At 38.6% G+C, this 17446-nt stretch overlaps 1 protein-coding gene across 2 annotated transcripts in view; it reads right to left on the bottom strand.

The window, feature by feature from the left end:
- The window catches only part of Rsrc1 (arginine and serine rich coiled-coil 1), a 257164-nt gene that overhangs the window by 35326 nt on the left and 204392 nt on the right, over nucleotides 1–17446 (bottom strand). For both annotated transcript variants that reach the window (XM_042685598.1, XM_042685599.1), the window contains exon 7: nucleotides 5377–5445. In XM_042685598.1, coding sequence (XP_042541532.1) covers nucleotides 5377–5445 — 69 coding nt within the window. The remainder of the gene's footprint in view (nucleotides 1–5376; nucleotides 5446–17446) is intronic.

The raw sequence follows: 17446 nt of genomic DNA, 5'->3' as shown, positions 1-17446 counted from the left end.
AACCATGGGATAAACAACTCAAAGCTGGGGGTGGGGTAGGAGGGGACACTCCATGGGTTTAAATCTAGGATGACAGTAACACTGTACTTCACCATGGCAGCCAACTCAAAACAAGGGTTAGTGAGGCTTTAGCTCTTTGCATTTCTGTCTAAACTTACATCATCATGGCCACTGAGTAACTGGGGCATCCCCAGTGACCCCCGTATACCTGTTAACTTTAACGTCACTCAGATGCTCTCAGGAAGCTATGTTAGAACTTCCTTTTTGGTGAGTCAGTGTCTCACGATGTAGCCCAGCCTGGCCTAAAGCCTGTGATCCTCCTACCTTCGTCCTCCAGGTACCTAGGATATGGGATGTGTGCCACCACCCTGGATGGTGAGCCTGGTGGAGAGAAAGGAGGCTGTGAGAGTCCCCTCACAGAGGGTGGAGACCAGTGCTACAGTTTCAGCCAGGGATCACCATGCATGGGGAACCTCAGGGAAAAGGACCTCACACAGGACGTTTGTCCAGCTCGTCTGTACTCTGGAGACTGGATGTGGAGGAATACTGAACGTTTTACAAAGGCCAGTCAGTCAGATAGAGGTCACGAAAAAGAACAAAGACACCGTGGCAAAATGTGCCTCTCACCATCTGGGAGCCAGAACTCAGGAGACAGTGAGCCGGTCTGACACCGGCATGGCTCTGACCACAGGGACAAGGGTGCTTTCCTTAGTACAAAGGCTGAGGACTTACAAGGTACAATCAGAGAAGGCAGGGGACAGGGGAGGGATGCTCAATCAGAATTTTTAACACTGATCCTAAGGCTTGAGGCTTCTGCAGGATGTTTGAAGAGGAGGTGTGCTTTAGAATCAGATTGCCTGGGTTTGTTGTCTGGCTTACTTGTAGCTCTACAGTTTGCTTGGGATTGAGAACCAGGTCCCAGTTATTCAATAACTGGTCCCCACTTGGATGTGGAGATAAAACAACTCCCCAAGCTCATAGAGCTAACAAAGATGTGGTATTCCTTCATCTCTCATTGCTAGTAGTCTTTACCTGACCTATACCCAAAGAACTACTAGGAATGGAAGGAGAGGGGAGGGAGAACGGAGAAAAGAAGAAGAAAGGAAGGTAGGAAAGTAGGAAGGAAGGAAGGAAGGAAGGAAGGAGGGAGGGAGGGAGGGAGGGAGGAAGGAAGGAAAGAAGGAAAGGAGGGAGGCTTCTTGTCAATGTGCTGTGGCAAAATATTTGGGGAGACCAGAGGAATCCTCTAAGTCTTCACTTGAACTGCTTCATGTTATGTTCATATTTTCACTGTCCACCAATCCCATGAATAATTTAGAGTGGGTTGGCTAAGTCTTGGTAACAAAAATATTTGAAGTTAAAAAAAACTAACAGATGGATAGGGCTATTTTGAATAAACACAAGGGGAAAAGTATTCAAAGGCTACTATACTTATACCACAAATAAGAAATTCATATTAGAGAGAAGTCAAATACAGAGAAAGGCTACTATGTTTATAAACTCATTTGAAACATAATTAGCACCCTTAAATGCATACTAAACTAAATATAAAAATAACATTCAGAGGATACAAGCAGGCTATATCATTCAATAATAGGGAAAGAGATCAAAGAAATGACAGAAGTTCAAATGACTTGAATTTTATATATATATAAAATTTGGATGTGAGCATATTCAAGCTCAGGGCCAGGGTAATGTCCCTGAGACATTTTGCTCAAGGCTAGCACTCTACCACTTTAGTCACAGTTCCACTTCCAGTTTTTAGGTCATTAATTGGAGATAAGAATCCAATGGACTTTCTTGCCTGGCTGTATCCTCAGATCTCAGCCTCCTGGGGAGCAGGATTACATGTGTGAGTCAACAGTGCCTAGCCAATTATGTATTTTAAAAGTATAGCTACAGAGTTGGGTTTGGTGATGCATGCCTGTAATGCTAGAATTCTGGAAGCTGAGGTAGGAGGACCTTGAGTTTGAAGTCAACCTAGGCACTGGAAGTTCTGGTCTAGCTTGAGCTGTGTAGCAATACCCTGTCTCAAAACACAAAGCAAATAAACACAAGTATAATTACAGCATTTTCATATATACACAGAGAAAGGGAAAGCTCCATAGTTAAATTATTAGGTCAAAGAATAAAGAAAATAAAGAAAATAATATAATAGATAATAATACAATATAAAGCTAAATTTTAAAAAGTAATTACTTTCAATCGAGGGAAACAGTAAACCTAAATTTTATTTTTTTATTTTTTTAAACCTAAATTTTAAACATTCAATTTTCTTTTACTAGAAGACATATTCTCATTCAACTAATGTGAAAAGAGTTAGTGAATGGCTGAAGAAAATGGGCCCATCTCCAAAGCATTAGTGATCTCTAGGGAGGGGTAAATGAACCCTGTATACAGAGGCACCATGGAAGGCACTGGAAATGTGTACAGGTTAGAGAGGAAATGTGTCAGGACTAGTTTTGGCGTATAGCCTGACTTTTATCTTAAACACAATAGTTGCAAATATAATTATGATATGGATCAAAGAACACTCAAAGGGAAGGACTGTATAACAGAACAAATCTGCAAGGCACAGGTCTTGCTATGCTAACACAGGCACTTTCTGAGATAACAGAGAATGGATAAACACAATGGCACAGACAACATTTGTCTAATTTTAACAATACTTCCAACCCTGCGCTGAAACTCAGCATGCTGAGAAATTAAGAGATGCGGTGTGTAAATGGCAGGACAGTGGCCACCATGCCTTATACAGGACTGAAATAAGGAACTGTTGTTCTGTCACACAAACAACATACTGTTGAAATGTGAACAAATGTCTACACACATTATTACTGTAGCCCAAGTTTGAATAAGCAGCCTAATACATTATGTGAAACACAGCTTACACAGTAATCATTTTATCATTAATCACTCAGAGGAGGGTTAATTTGATAGCATGCAAGTACCTAGACAATCTACAAGAAAAATTTTGAGTGTAAACAAAAGAAAAGAATTGAACAGGGATTCACCTACAAAAAATAAATGAAGGTAAACTCAGGGATGTTCTCAGTTAAAAATTACTGTTGTATGGGGTGTTCAGTTGAGTTGAATTCTTCAAGATTTGTGGTATAGTTTTCCCTTTATACCCTTCTGATGCACTGAAAACTCAGTGAGCTCACGTAAATACATAGCCATATTACCAAATACTTGGATGTGTCATAATATCAACTATGTTATCAAATGTTTTGACGCACCTTGGCTTCATTTTCTAAGTGTTTAGTTCATTATAGCAAGGGCTTCACAGGTAAGGCCCTGTCTTAGAAAAGAGATGTAATGATGTTGGCTTACTCTAGAAGTGCAATTATTAAGGACCCATTGTAAATCTAAGAAACATGGATTTAAAAGAATGAGAAACTAATTCACATCTTTAATCACTCATGCAATAATTCAAGATGTGAGTGTTTGTATTATGTTTTAGGCTTCCTGAATACAGATCCTGTAATCGCGTAAACTCTGATTATGATAATGGTCTTGAAAAGGCAATTAAACTAAGAAGAGATGTGTTTCTTCAACAATTCTCAGGTATTGAAATGGAAAATGTACTGTATATCACATAGTAGATATAACAGTCTAAAAATCTAATTAAAAGAATCTAAATTAGCTTGATACAGTGGCTCATGCATGTACTCCTAGCTACTCAGGAAACTGTGACCTGAAGTGGGATAGTCTGACTCGATGACTCTCACCTCCAATTAATCACCAGAAAACTAGAAGTGGAGCTCTGGCTCAAGTGCTAGTCTTTAGTTAAAAAAAAAGCAAAGGGTCAGTGCCCAGGTTCTGAGTTTAAGTCCCAGGATTAGTACATTAAAAAAAGAATCTACATTAAAGAATTACAATGAAAGTTCAGTAGGTCTGAAGTATTTAGAAAAGTTTCTTTCAGGAAGACAAGCATTCATGTTATACTATTTAAAAACAATACATCACCTAGCAAGTTCAACATCTGTGGTTACTCTCAGTGCAGTTTTTGTTAACTGATTATGACTCTGATTAAGATCTGAATAAATGGACCAGTCTACTAACTATGGAACTATTTCCACTGTCGGCTGGTAGTAGAAGTACTCTTGTGATTTACAGCACCACAGTGTTTTGTAAAGTGCTTTATAAAGGCCATTATGTTATTAATTAGTTACATTGATCACACAACACAGCAGTACTTAAATTCCCTTAGACTGCTTTGCACGTAGAACTCTATCTACCTACGGGCATACCGTAAGCACTAATGAAGTCGGAGAGACCACATTAACTACATGTGCCAGGATGAGGGCTTCATCAAGTCAGAAGAGGGTTCTGTATAAGATTCCTGCCACAGAGTGCCACTGTCTTCTCATGAAATCATAAAATCAGCTGATTCCAGATTAGAACATACCATCAGGACTTCAGAACGTCACATAAGGTAAGACTACTACACTCACATGTATAAATCCACCCCGTTCTACAAATCCATGCTCTACGCAGGGTTCTGTCTTTTTGTTTTGGACTGGCTTGAGGCCCGAGTTTGATGGGATGCTTCGTTTGGATTCTATGCCATCATACCTAAACACTTAAGGTCCAGCTGGATCGCAGCTTCTAACTGGAGACTGAGAACATTTTTTTTTCTGGTTGTCATAATAAAGGAGAAGCATATATTAATGTAAAAATGTCAATTTTCAGATGTGAAAACCAATACCTAGAGTCAAAATCTGGCACACAATGTCAGCCTTTAGCATCTCAAAAGCTCACACGAGCAAGTAGTTATTCTGCTTTGGGCCATGAGGCAGATGTGAGGGGGTCGCTGACCAGGGAAGAGATTGGAACTTTGTAGCCTTACAAGTAAAGAGGAAATAAAACATTGTTAGGGAAGATAAATGAGATCTGCTTGTGGGGAGGGGGATGGCCTAAATGTAATCAAAAGGAAAGAATAGGCCATAAAAATTAAGATATAGATCTCTTAACTTCAATATTGGCTATTTCTGGCATTTCTGATTCTATTCTTTTTTTCTTGACAGCTTTACCATTGCTAGAGTAGTTCAAAATATATAGACAAACTCAATCCATTTCTATGACTAATTCTCATCATTTGTTATGCATAAATACAGAAGTCGGAAGGAAACTAACCAACAATTTGTTGTGCCATCTTAACCTCATACCATCCCTCCCAATTTCTGCCACAGGCCACTGAGCAATCAACCCTACGTTAACCAACATTTGTGTCAAAGGCAAGTCCTCCTGTGTGGTGTCACGTCACAAGTTAGACCCACGAGAGGACGTGATACCTCGAAGGTGCTCAGCCAGGGAATGCAGAAACCAGGGCGGGCAGTGACCCTCAGGAAAAGACGGAGCGCATGCACTTACCTTCCTCCTTCCTTCTCTTTGCTTCTTCCTCATTTCTCTCTTTGGCTTTCAGTGCTTCATCAGCTTTGGCTGTAAGAAAAACAATGAAATACTTGCTTTTATTTTATGACCAGACTGTAAGTGAGAACAAGGGGGAAAGGAAACAGACATGAATTACTGCTGTGAAGTAGTCAAAAGAAAGAGATGTGGCAGCTGAAAATGTGAAGCATATTTAGAACTGCTACACAATGCATTTATTTACAATCTCCAAAGCCTAGTTCAGAATAACCTCTGTGCAAAGAAGAAAATGAAGTTAAGCAACATGAGGGTAAAGGCAGATATGAATAGGCAAGAGTGTCAGTCATCCATTAAAATCAGGTAACGCATTTGCCTTCAACATTGGTGGATTTACACATCAAGTCTCAGAAACCCACAGTCGCTGTAGGAAAATGTCAAATGAGGGTACATTCCTCCCCCATAGTCGAGCGTAGCAGTGCGTCATTCATGTTATGACAGCATTCAGTAAAAAGACTTTTTCCCTCTAGAAACCGCTTCCCTTATTACTTAATTATCTACTAGTTGCTCAACTGCAGGGGTTTTCAAACACTTCACACAGATGTTAAAGAAGATTAAAAATATACAGCACAGTAACAAGGGACTATCAATATACTCTGTAAATTAATTAAATTTCTGTTCTAGCACATCATTTATTCCGAAGCATTAACGTCTCAAAGGAGCGATTCTCCTTTATCGCTGTCTCACGGCCTGATGAGCGAACTAAGTGAAAATAAGCCTCTAATGGCATTAGAGTTGATGAAATATTAAGTTAAAAAAGTATTGCCTTGTCAAAGAAAAGAATCAGACCCAGCCAGCATTAAACTCTAGATGGGCCTTTATCATACTGAGAGCAGCAACGCAAGCAGTGATTTTAAAAGATAAGCACACATTTCAGTTTCTGGCTGCATATGTTTTCCTATGCAAGGACAAACATCCTTCTGAAGAATAAAACCTGGTCTGCAAAAAGGAATTTAAGAAACAATTCCTGTCTTGTACAAAACTATTTTTCTTCCAAGTTTGGTTTTCCTCACCATCAATATTGATAATTTTCTTCAAGTATAAAACTTACATAATGGTGCTATGAAGTGCTATCTCCAATTACACAGACATCTGTTTCCATTTATAAGCTTACTTAGCCTGCATTTAAAGTCATGAAATATTAAAACTTTTATGCCACTTGGTATCATTGCAAAAAATCTATTAAATTAGATAATAAAAACAAACCACTAGTAACTCTAAAGACATTTACTTCATTTACACTTTATTCTCCCTGGTACAAGGACAAGGATAATAGAAATTCCATTTAAATTCAATTTTGGTTATATGTGTAATTGTAGATATACCCCTGGAGTCATGTAAAATGCCTGGCGTATGTTTCTTTCAAATGATCCCGCTCAGATTCCCATTCTACTCCTTACAACCATCTTCAATATGTATTAGCAGAGCTCATTAGACTGAAATTTAATAATGCAAACATCAGGTGGACTTCAAGAACCTCCATTAACAACGTAAGATGGATTGCTTATATATAACTCTTGGGCCAACTGGGCACAATTTAAATTCAATAAACTAGCCTGCCTAAATCTGATTTATCTATTTCACTACGAGGGTTTGTCCTTTCTTACTGATTTGTTGCTATACATGGACAATTCATTGGAATATTGTTTTATATGTGTTTTTTTAAAACTGCAAATGGCTCTGATGCTATAGTTAAGTATTTTATACAATTCAGCTTCATACTGTCAGTCAAGGTCAGAAGTATAAATGTAAATACATGTGCATGCACAAAAATCCTTTGAATTATGTTGAAAATAATAGACAATCTTCAATGCATACATGTGAACATAATCATTATGTCCTCCCACAAGAAGCTGGATGCATTCACGTGAAGAAAAACCTACTTCGAGTGCATTGTTAGGATGAACTTCTCCTTAATTATTAAGGGAATCTGGAAGAAGCAATTTTTTCTGTTATGATAATATGATTAATACCTCCATAGGAACAGAACTTGCAGCCATTCATACATAGCTCAAATTACTCTGGGAATCTTTGTGTTGTCTAAAAGATGGCAATCCTGTTTCAAAGATGAAAATACTGAATGTGAAGGGAGATGCCACACATCCACTACTAGCACTATTCCTATGATTTGCCATCTTCTTTGGAATTCACTGAAGCCATCTATTATAAAGCACATCATTTGCCAAATTACTCCCATCTTCTAGTTGTACACAACCTCTACCCCCTTTATTCTCCCAATCACTTCCAAGTTAACTAAGTCCTCTCCAGCCTTTGCTCTCTGCACTACCCAGCCAAAATGCTACGGCTTGAGCATGTGGACATGTAATCTGACTGCAGTTTTAGGAGCTTGCTACGGCAGGGTGGCTAAAGGTGCTTAGGTCAATGGGGAGGCCCACATGCCTGGAGAGATCCATTCATGGACTGACATGTGGTGGCAAAGCTGACGAGGGAGTGGCCTGCACCACAGCTGGTGCCTTCACCACACGGGTGCCCTACGCAACTCAGGAGTCTGCAGTCCCCACAAGAGCCTTCACAGGTGTGGCCATCTGCCTGGGCCTCCAGCCGCCCAAGCATGAGCCATCCTGCTACCTTGCACCTATGGAAGCCACTCAGTGTGGCACTCAGTTACAGAAACAGAAGACCAACCATCTCAGTCCCATGCTAATAAAGACAGTCATCTCTCTAAATTCTTGTTTGTCATGCTGTTACTAGTACATGCAATTTTTGTCTTCTGTTTTTGCTGAAGAGAGACCATACAAAATGGTATATAAATGCTGCTGATATACCCAGCACTGGTAGTCATGACTGAGGGGTGTACTGGAACTGGTAGCCACAACTGAGGACTGGGGGCTCTAAGCAAGAGCTGTCTGCACACAGGCATTGGGGGGCTGTGTGCTGCCTATTTAGGAGAGAGATAATCAGCCAAGGTAGAAACAGATTGTTTATAGTTAGGGTTTTGTTTCCTTCCAAGAGTCACATTAAGCATGAAGGTAGTTTTAACTTAAACCTAGAGACTATGCAGCTTTAGCTCAAGCCTGCTAGGATCTCTTTCTAGGTATTAATATTGAGAATCATAATTATTGTCTGCAGAAGTTAAAAAAAATGCTACTTGTGTCCAATTCCTTTTAAATCTCCACCTACTCATAGCTAGTGTTTTTACATGTTTAAAGACTATACAACTATCACCCTATCAGCTCTCTCCATAAAAGCAGGAGAAATACAAACCCAGCTTGCAGCCTGATGCTGGAAAATTGTGAATTCAGTGTAATAAAAACTGGAAACCAAAAACTGATGTGATATTTTTCTACTTTTTTTTTTTTTTTTGGTTGGTTGTGGGGCTTGAACTCTAGGCCTGAGCGCTGTCCCTCAGCTTGTCAGCTCAAGGCTAGCGCTCTACCACTTGAGCTACAGCGCCACTTCCAGTTTTCTGGTGTTTATTGGAGATAAGAGTTTCACAGACTTTCTTGCCCAGGCAGGCTTTGAACTGTGATCCTCAGATCTCAGCCTCCTGAATAGCTAGGATTACAGGCATGAGACACTGGCGCCCCAGCATTTTTCTACTTCTTGAAAGAAGCATTGTGGAAGTAGAAATTGTAGTATAAGTTCTGCTATAATATTGCTTACATTTAATCACTTGAGATTATTTTCTTTTATGTAAAATTCTTTTATATGCTCCTAATGAGAAAGTTTTTTTCTTTACAGGTAGATCCACTATCATGCCTTCTGAATTTTCTCTTAATTCTTATGACCCCAGGTGGGCTTTAAACATTACCCAAACTTGCAAGGATTTGCTTCTTATCCTTCCTTCCTTTCCTCTTTCCTACATTTCCTTCCTTCTCCCTCCTATTCTTGCTCTCTCTCAGCAGTGGGAGACATTTCTAAGTTGTGTGTTAGGAAAACTGAGCATGTGGCACAGGTCTTCTGCTGGCATCATGGCATTCCAGTGGCCTGGAAGGAAGCAGACTCACTTACAATCTAAGATGTCAATATGAATACTTGATAGGCTTGTTTCTCTAAATATGAAATCAGTAGCCTTCTCACCATCTGTATACTTCTTCTCCAGTTAACTGCATCAGCTTTCACATTCTATAAAATGAATAACTTTTTTAGCCATGGTAATTCAGGAACCATTTACTAAAATCTAAAAACTAAAGTTAAAAAAAGCAAACAATCCAATAACAATCACATGGGTAGACTATTATGATGTTTAGATTCTTAAATAAAAGCAGCATTAATGTTATCACAGAATGATGCTATGAAATATCAAAGTAACTTCCTCACTCTGTGTCCTGGCTGGAACTGTGTGCTGGACTCTACTGGCGGATGACCATTACTATCACCCACCCAGAGAGAGTTGCGCAACAGCTCAGGAAGACTCTGCGCTTGCAATGTGCAATCTACCTCTGAGAGGAAGTGCATCTTACACTTTGATAAGGGATTCGTAATTCTTCTCAGTAACTCTGCTCACCTTATCACTACAAAGGTTTAAGATGGTGTCTTTGAAAACTGACAAATCAAAGTCTAGAAATGCCAATTAATTATGTACCTCAGAAATTAAGAAAGGGATGTAAGAATTTTACATATGAACAAGTTATTTTTCTCCTAATTTTTACTTTATTCTTGCATGAAAGGAGGTGCGTCTTTAAAAATGGAATTAGATAAATCTTTTATTTACATAATTGATTCCAGGGCTTCAGATACGCACAGAAAACACAGCTTCAGACAGGCCTACGTGTGTGTGCCCTGCGCCAGGCACATCCACATCCTGCTCTGTGGAATTCGCAGAAGGTCTCGGGGCTGAGGATCTGCTTAACTTGTACAGCACGGAGCCAAGCGCTATCACACAGTCACTACCACCGGAACTTTTTTAAACTGCACAGAAATTATATGTAAAACAAATCTAACACTATTGCTTCCACATAAAGGATACTTGGTTAAAGTTTCATAATCAAGTGAGAGCATTCATGGACAAAATGGCATTGTGAAAGGAAATAATAGGGACAAAACAGCCATGTGACTAATAAATTAATATTTTGAAGTTGACCTTTTTTTTTTTTGGCAAGAATATGACATGCTGAGTATTTAAGGGAACGCCAGGGACTGGAGCGATTCATCACTGAAATCTGTGACCAGTGGCTGAGTTTCAGCACTGTGGTGCACTGTTTCTACACTAAGCATGCTAATAATGCTGCTGATAAAATGCAGACTTCCACTGTCAAGCTCACAAATTTTCCCCAAAGGAGCACTATGCCACTCCACGTCCTGATTTAATCCTATTAAAAGTATGTTTTAAGTGCACTTTTTATGTACCACTTTCTGAGAGAAGAGTTGTAACACGAACTTGGAATGTCTTTATTAAGATAAAGAATGGCACAAGTAAATTCAAAATGAATAATGCAAGCTTTGCTGGGTGACAAACTAGCACACTGGGGGTGCGATCTGGCGTGGGCGACAGTTCAGTATCTCTGCTCCTCTAGGTCTGTGATGGAATTGTTGCACTTATTCTCCAGGGTGACTGGAAACGGGACCAACAAACAGCCTTTTTTTTATTAATGAACGCCTGTTCTATTCCCTCACATGATGGATGAATTAAACCACAGCAGAGGCAGCTCCGACTTTTGAAGTTCTTATGCTCTTACTTTAAGGTGAAAAAAAGCAACTAAATTTAGTCCCAAGCAGAAACAATTAAAGATACAATCTTGGAAATAATTAAGCTAGGATTATTATAAATTCAAAAGAAATTATTAAATTATTAATTATTATAAAGTCAAAAGAATTTATCCAGAAAAATTTTACTGGCAAATCAACATACGTTGTTAATAAAATACAACATATAGAAATATGCAAGTTTTTAAAACCCTTTAATGTGCTTTAATGATGGAAAGCTATTTAGATCTACATGCTTTATAGACAAACAACAATAACAACCACCACCACCAATCAGAAGACATTCATGTATTCAGGAGATGGAACGTTCTCTCAAAGTTTCTCTTGAATTTCAATTTTATATGCCAGAGTTTAGACCAGAAAAATACTTTCCACAATATTATAATACAAAAGCAGAATCAAAGAAAACAATAAAGGGAAGATTTTAGAGGTAGCTATTTTATCGACTGTGATAGTGCTCATGTGCCTTCCAAAGCTGATGTATGGCCCATCACTCTGGATTTGAAAAGACACTATTTGTAATTTCCAACACTCAGTGTTAATCATTATCAATATTTTACAATATCTATCTGTTGCTTGATATCTAACATAGGCAGTAGTGTAGATCTCCAACTTTAGCATGCATAAACATCTCATGGGAAATTTATTCACACATAGCTCTCAACAACAAGGGAGAGGAGATTTGGTTCTTTCTCTTTATCTCAATTTTTTTGAGAGTTGGGCACAGGGGTCTCTCCATGTTGCCTTGACTTCTGAGTTCAAGTGATCTCCTGTCCCAGCCTCCTAGTAGCTGAGACTATATCTAAATGGACCTTCTGATGGCAAAGTTATGAGCTATTTAGAATGTGCCAACGATTTGGTGTTTATCTAATTTATTTTGATTAAAGAATATAATTTATGGGGCTGGGAAGGTGGCTCAGTAGTAGAGCACTTGCCTTGCATGCATGAGGCCCTGGGTTCGATTCCTCAGCACCACATAAGCAAAAAGAAAAAAGCCAGAAGTGGAGCTGTGGCTCAAGTGGTAGAGCACTAGCCTTGAGCTAAAGAGCTGAGGGACAGTGCCCAGGCCCAGAGTTCAGGCCCCATGACCAGACCCCCCCCCCCAAAAAAAAAAAAGAATGTAATTTATGTGAGACTTTTTGGTATGTTTAGATTTAGCTTACTAACTCATATAATTTTGGTATTTTTTTCTTTTATAGTAGGGGGATCAAATCTAGGACCTTAAGCAGGATATATAAATGGCCTAGCACTGAGCTACTTCCCAGTCCTCATTTTGTTCTTGTTTAGTTGATAGTTGAAAAGAACAGATGTTCTCAAAGCTTGAGTTTGGCATCCTTTATGTGTTTATCAGTACAAATCTGCGACTTTATTGTTATCTAACTATATTACCTCCCACCATGGCAGCAAGGTTCAAAGTCTGTCCTCATAATTAAATCAATATTTTGCTTTACATGCATTAAGTCTATGTTAGTAGAAGCACATAGGTTATAATTATTCTATTATATTGTTGAATTGTGATTTTCTGCATTTTAAACTAGTTTTCAGGTGATAAGGATAGTGAGATGTAGTTCAAATGGACTATACAGATGTATTAGGAGGTAAAGAGGGTAGATGTTGAATGAAGTAATATTTAGTATCTCAGACTCTTTGTCATGATACATTGGCATTGTGATACAGCCAGCATGGGCAGTCACTTTTCACTAGACCTTCTGCGACCAGAATGCCCCGGTGTTTGCTTCTTCCTGTACCTGTTAGCTCTTGGATCCCTTCGAGAAGTACAAGAACCCGACATGTAGGGTATTTTTACTAGAGTATAACTGAAGGTTTACCTTGGTCGTATGTGCAATTCAAATGCGGACACACTGAATTCCAATGTAAACATAAGTAACAAAGCCAAGTAAAATGATCTGTAAGTGGAACATGTATTGTTTTACATGAAGACTGGACATTCCAGTGGAGGGTGTGCTGAATTAGACGGGAAGAAGCCACCTCCTCAGCCGGGTGACACGTGTCTGCAGTCCCAGTGCAGGGAGGCCGAGGCAGGAGGGCTGTGAGAATGCAGCCAGCTAGGACTGCACACTGACTTTGAGGCCAGCCTGGTTACCCAGTGAGAGTGTGTATTAAAAGCCAAACAACAACAACAATCTTTGATCATAAGGCCTTGTTCTATTATCTTCGATCAATTAAGGCCTTGTTCTACTAAGGTACGAGGGTTATTATGGAGCCAATATAAACATTATTTCTTTTTTGTCAAAATCAGATTAAAGTGCCTCCAAATTATTTTAGTAGACTCTGTCTCTTCAGTTCTTAACTTTAACCCTCAGCACTCAACATATTGCTAAGCAATGTGCTCAACATGGCACAATGAACAGTGTCAAGAAGTAAGAGAGGGGTAAAAATACACTTAAGTAACCCAGATGTAGCCAGGGTGCTGGTGCCTATAATCCTAGCTACTCATGAGTCTGAGATCTGCAGATTTCAGTTTCAATCCAGTCCAGGCAAGAAACTCTATTAGACCTTATATCCAATTAGTCACCTAAAAACCAGAAGGGGAGTTGTGACTCCAAGTAGTAAGGTACCTAGACTTGAGCAAAATAGCTCAAGGATAGTGCTCTAGCCCTGAGTTGTCCCCATGACCAGGAAAAAAAAACAACAAGAGCAGCATTCTTTAAAATTGGTGAAAATTTATCATTTTTCTTTGATCTGACCTATTAGATCCTTCACCTTGTGGTCCGTTAGGACCATTTCCCCCAGTCTACCACCATACTACACCACATTCTTTAGACTTTAAACTAAAAACTGACTTGCCTTTGGTAAATACACCACCCTATTTCACAATTCTCTACCTTTCTGTGCCCTAAGTTTAGAATGTTACATTTGATCAATAGTTTCTGAACTCTACACAGAATTAGTTACGCTTGTAGTATTTTGATGTTATCCCTAATCATCTTATATATGGAACTTTCTGTTTAATATATTTTTCCTTATTTGTCTCCACTTTTCCAAAATTTAGCCCTATGCCAATGACTATTTAATAGTAAATTATTCCATATAGAATCTGTGTGCTTGTGTGTGTGCAGACACACAGTGTCTTTTTTACTTTATGGCTTAAGAGAAATGTTTATAGGACATACATATATATATATGTATATATGTGCGTGTAAGCACACATGGGTTTTCAGTTCCTGGATCTACTCTCTTACAATGACAAATTTAGCTGTTTTTCATAATCACTTTGTACTCACTTGGTACTATTCTCTAACACTAATTGTTGAGATGTCCTGTAGCCTGCTCTACATGCTCTGTCGTCTTCATCAACATTACTTTCCCTCAAGTGGGAGATGACCACACTTGGCTCTCTGGAGTCAACTGAGCATGTGCAGGAGATCACTTGGGCACAGTACTGTATCAGACATGGTTTCTGAGCTCCTCAATAAATGCTTTTTAAAGGAAACTAAAATTTTATATACAAAGCAACCACTCTGAGAAATAGTAATGCATTAAAGATTCAATCCTATTGATGCAAGTTAAATATTTAACAACAGTTATGACAGACAAGGATGTTCTGAGAGTTAATGTCAGAAAATTATATTAATTAGTATACTTCATTCTACCCATGCAAACATTAGTATTCTACTCTGGCCTAACTATTCAAACCTTCAAACTTTAGGATACCATTTTACACACACACACACACACACACACACACATATGCATGCACACTACACACCACACACACACAAGTATATTTACATCTATAACACTCTAAGAGTCTTTGCCTTACCAAAAGATTCATCTAAGGTTATGGTTCAATACTGAAACTTAGAAACATACGCTTTAAAAGTTTTCCTTTCTATCATATATCTAAGAGCAATAAGTCTTGTGAATTTTCACAATAATAAAATGTCAAAGCAAATAAAAATCTTCAGAACGATGGTTCCAGCCACCAGAAGCCCTGTATTTCCTCATCCATAACAAATTGAGTTACAGGAAGAACATTTTCTCTTTTTTAGACATTTTATGTTCCTTGACTTTTTTTTCTTTTGAGATAGGGTCTCTTATGTTGCTCAGGCTGGTCTCAAACTCTTAGGCTCAAGCAATCCTTTTGCCTTAGACTCTCAAGTAGCTGAGATTACATACACCTCCCTAGCTTCCCTGACTTCTCTTCACTGTATCAACACAAGATGACACTGACAACAGAGTTTTTGTTTTACTCTGGCCCACATTTTGAAAGCATGGCTCTACAACTGATGACAGTATTAGAAAATAAATCCTAGTGTTAAGATGAGTGGTGACACAGAATTTAAAACAACATAGAAACATGTAAAAACGTCTCATTAAGTACCAGAAGGACCCATTTTAAACATTTTAAACAAATCAGTGGATTTATCATCATTTCTATAACAATACTATTGTTATAACAATACCATATCATTGAAATATATTTGTGTGGAACAAAAATATTTGTGTATTTTATCATAAAAACCTAAGAAATTAGTTGAAAAATTTATAAAAATCATAATGCTTTATAAACAGTCTTCAGCCTGGTCTCACACAGTCACATTTAACTATTGTAAATGCTTGTCAAAAACATATTATCATTTTGCAAGCTCTGATACAGACAAGTGAAATATCATAAATTAAAAACTCCATCCATGTAACATCTTTTGTTTAAGGCAATTCTGTAATTTAAGTGAGAATTTAATTTTACTATTATTTCTGTATAGAAAGTTTATAATTCAAAATGTGATGCATACATCAATACAGTAGTCTTAGATCTTTGGATTCTTCTTTCCAAATCTCTTACCAGCAAAAAAGGGAAGTGTACATATAGCCTACTGCATGCTACCTATAGTGGCAAAAATGCACAACACTTAAGTTTCGCTAGGTGGCGCAACAAGAATAATTTATCTTCTGGGGCTGTCTGTTGGAATGTCAGCATGAGTACCCAAGATCAACATTTTTAGACTGTCACTTAAATCATATTGTAATATATTTATACTATAATCCTATTATAACAAGGAATGGTTTTAGCAGAAAATAGACTTCAGCACCCTAGATGATTTTCTGTTTTTCCCCACTGGCTATTTTGAATGCTTCGACATTTGTCAGGTTTTAAGGGAGACAATGTATACATAATGAAAAACTAAAGTGGGCAGTACTTTCCTGAACTAAGATCTAGATCAATCATCTCTCCTAGAAGTGAATATTGGTAGAATTATCCCTTACAGTTTGGAAAGCAAAATTTAAAATAGACAACATTGCAGAAGTTCTCATGCTAAGTCATTTATCTGCTGCAGAATGGGGCAGTAGGGGAATGGTTTGGAAACCAGAAACGGGGTTCTAGCTCTGGCGTGGTAATGGGCTGGCGTGCAGGCTCAGCTGAAGCTTCCTCTCTGCTCAACAAGGAACCCCACTCAGCTCATTTCAAGATCCTCAGAATTTCAGAAGAGTCATTCTAGATTCCCTATGACTGCAATATATTCTGCCAAGAATACATTATTAGCTTAGAGAACAAAATATACATGTACTTTCTGCCTTAGTGAGGCCAAACCGAAGATTAAAACCTGCAAAGATTTGGTGGATATGAAATGGAAACTATAATTAATCATCTAGCAAAAACTATGCCTAGATTCAGTTGTTCTTTCTGGATACAGGTAGGCTGATTAAAAACTGGTTTTGGGGTACTGAAATAGGTTTTAGATAGATTTGAATGTCAAACTTTTATGATTCAATCCAAGTAAGATATAGTGCTCTCGCTGGGAGGCACTAGGTTTTACGAGTGGTACAGGTGTGCTAAGACCTCCACTTGCCTCAGAGCAGCCTGGCCCAAGAGGTGGGGGAGGGGCAGAGAGGGAGGTCGGTGCATGCGGGTTAGGGCGAGGGTGCATGCCGGGTAGGGAAGGAGTCATGCCGGCTGGTGGCCTCTGGGCAAGAGCAGCCTTGTCCACCTAACGTGGTGAGCCACCAAGCATGATCCTCCTGTGCGTCATGCAAGGAAGACCCAAGGCCCGGCACTGTGCAACCCATGTTGTGCCCCCCGTGTTGCCTGGTTTTTCCTGTAGAGTGGGCTCCAGAGATCTTTGGAAAGCACTAAAATGACTGATATTCTTTACTTCCATAATTTTCTACAACTGTACAATTTCTGGCTGAAATTAATTCATTAAATACTATGAATACTCATGGCTAAAAATGAAGAGAGTATTTCACCTCAAGGAAAACCATCTATACTTCCTATGTTAAGTAAGCCTATTCACCTGAGACCTATTTAACCATATCTAACTTATCACTATGGTGTTGTACTGTTCTTGACTAATCAGTTTTAATACTGAATTAAACCACTGTTGAT

This window comes from Dipodomys spectabilis, unplaced genomic scaffold (assembly GCF_019054845.1).
Source record: "Dipodomys spectabilis isolate Male_0828 unplaced genomic scaffold, ASM1905484v1 ptg000095l, whole genome shotgun sequence".
Lineage (NCBI taxonomy): Eukaryota > Metazoa > Chordata > Mammalia > Rodentia > Heteromyidae > Dipodomys > Dipodomys spectabilis.
This window is presented reverse-complemented; position numbering and strand designations above follow the sequence as displayed.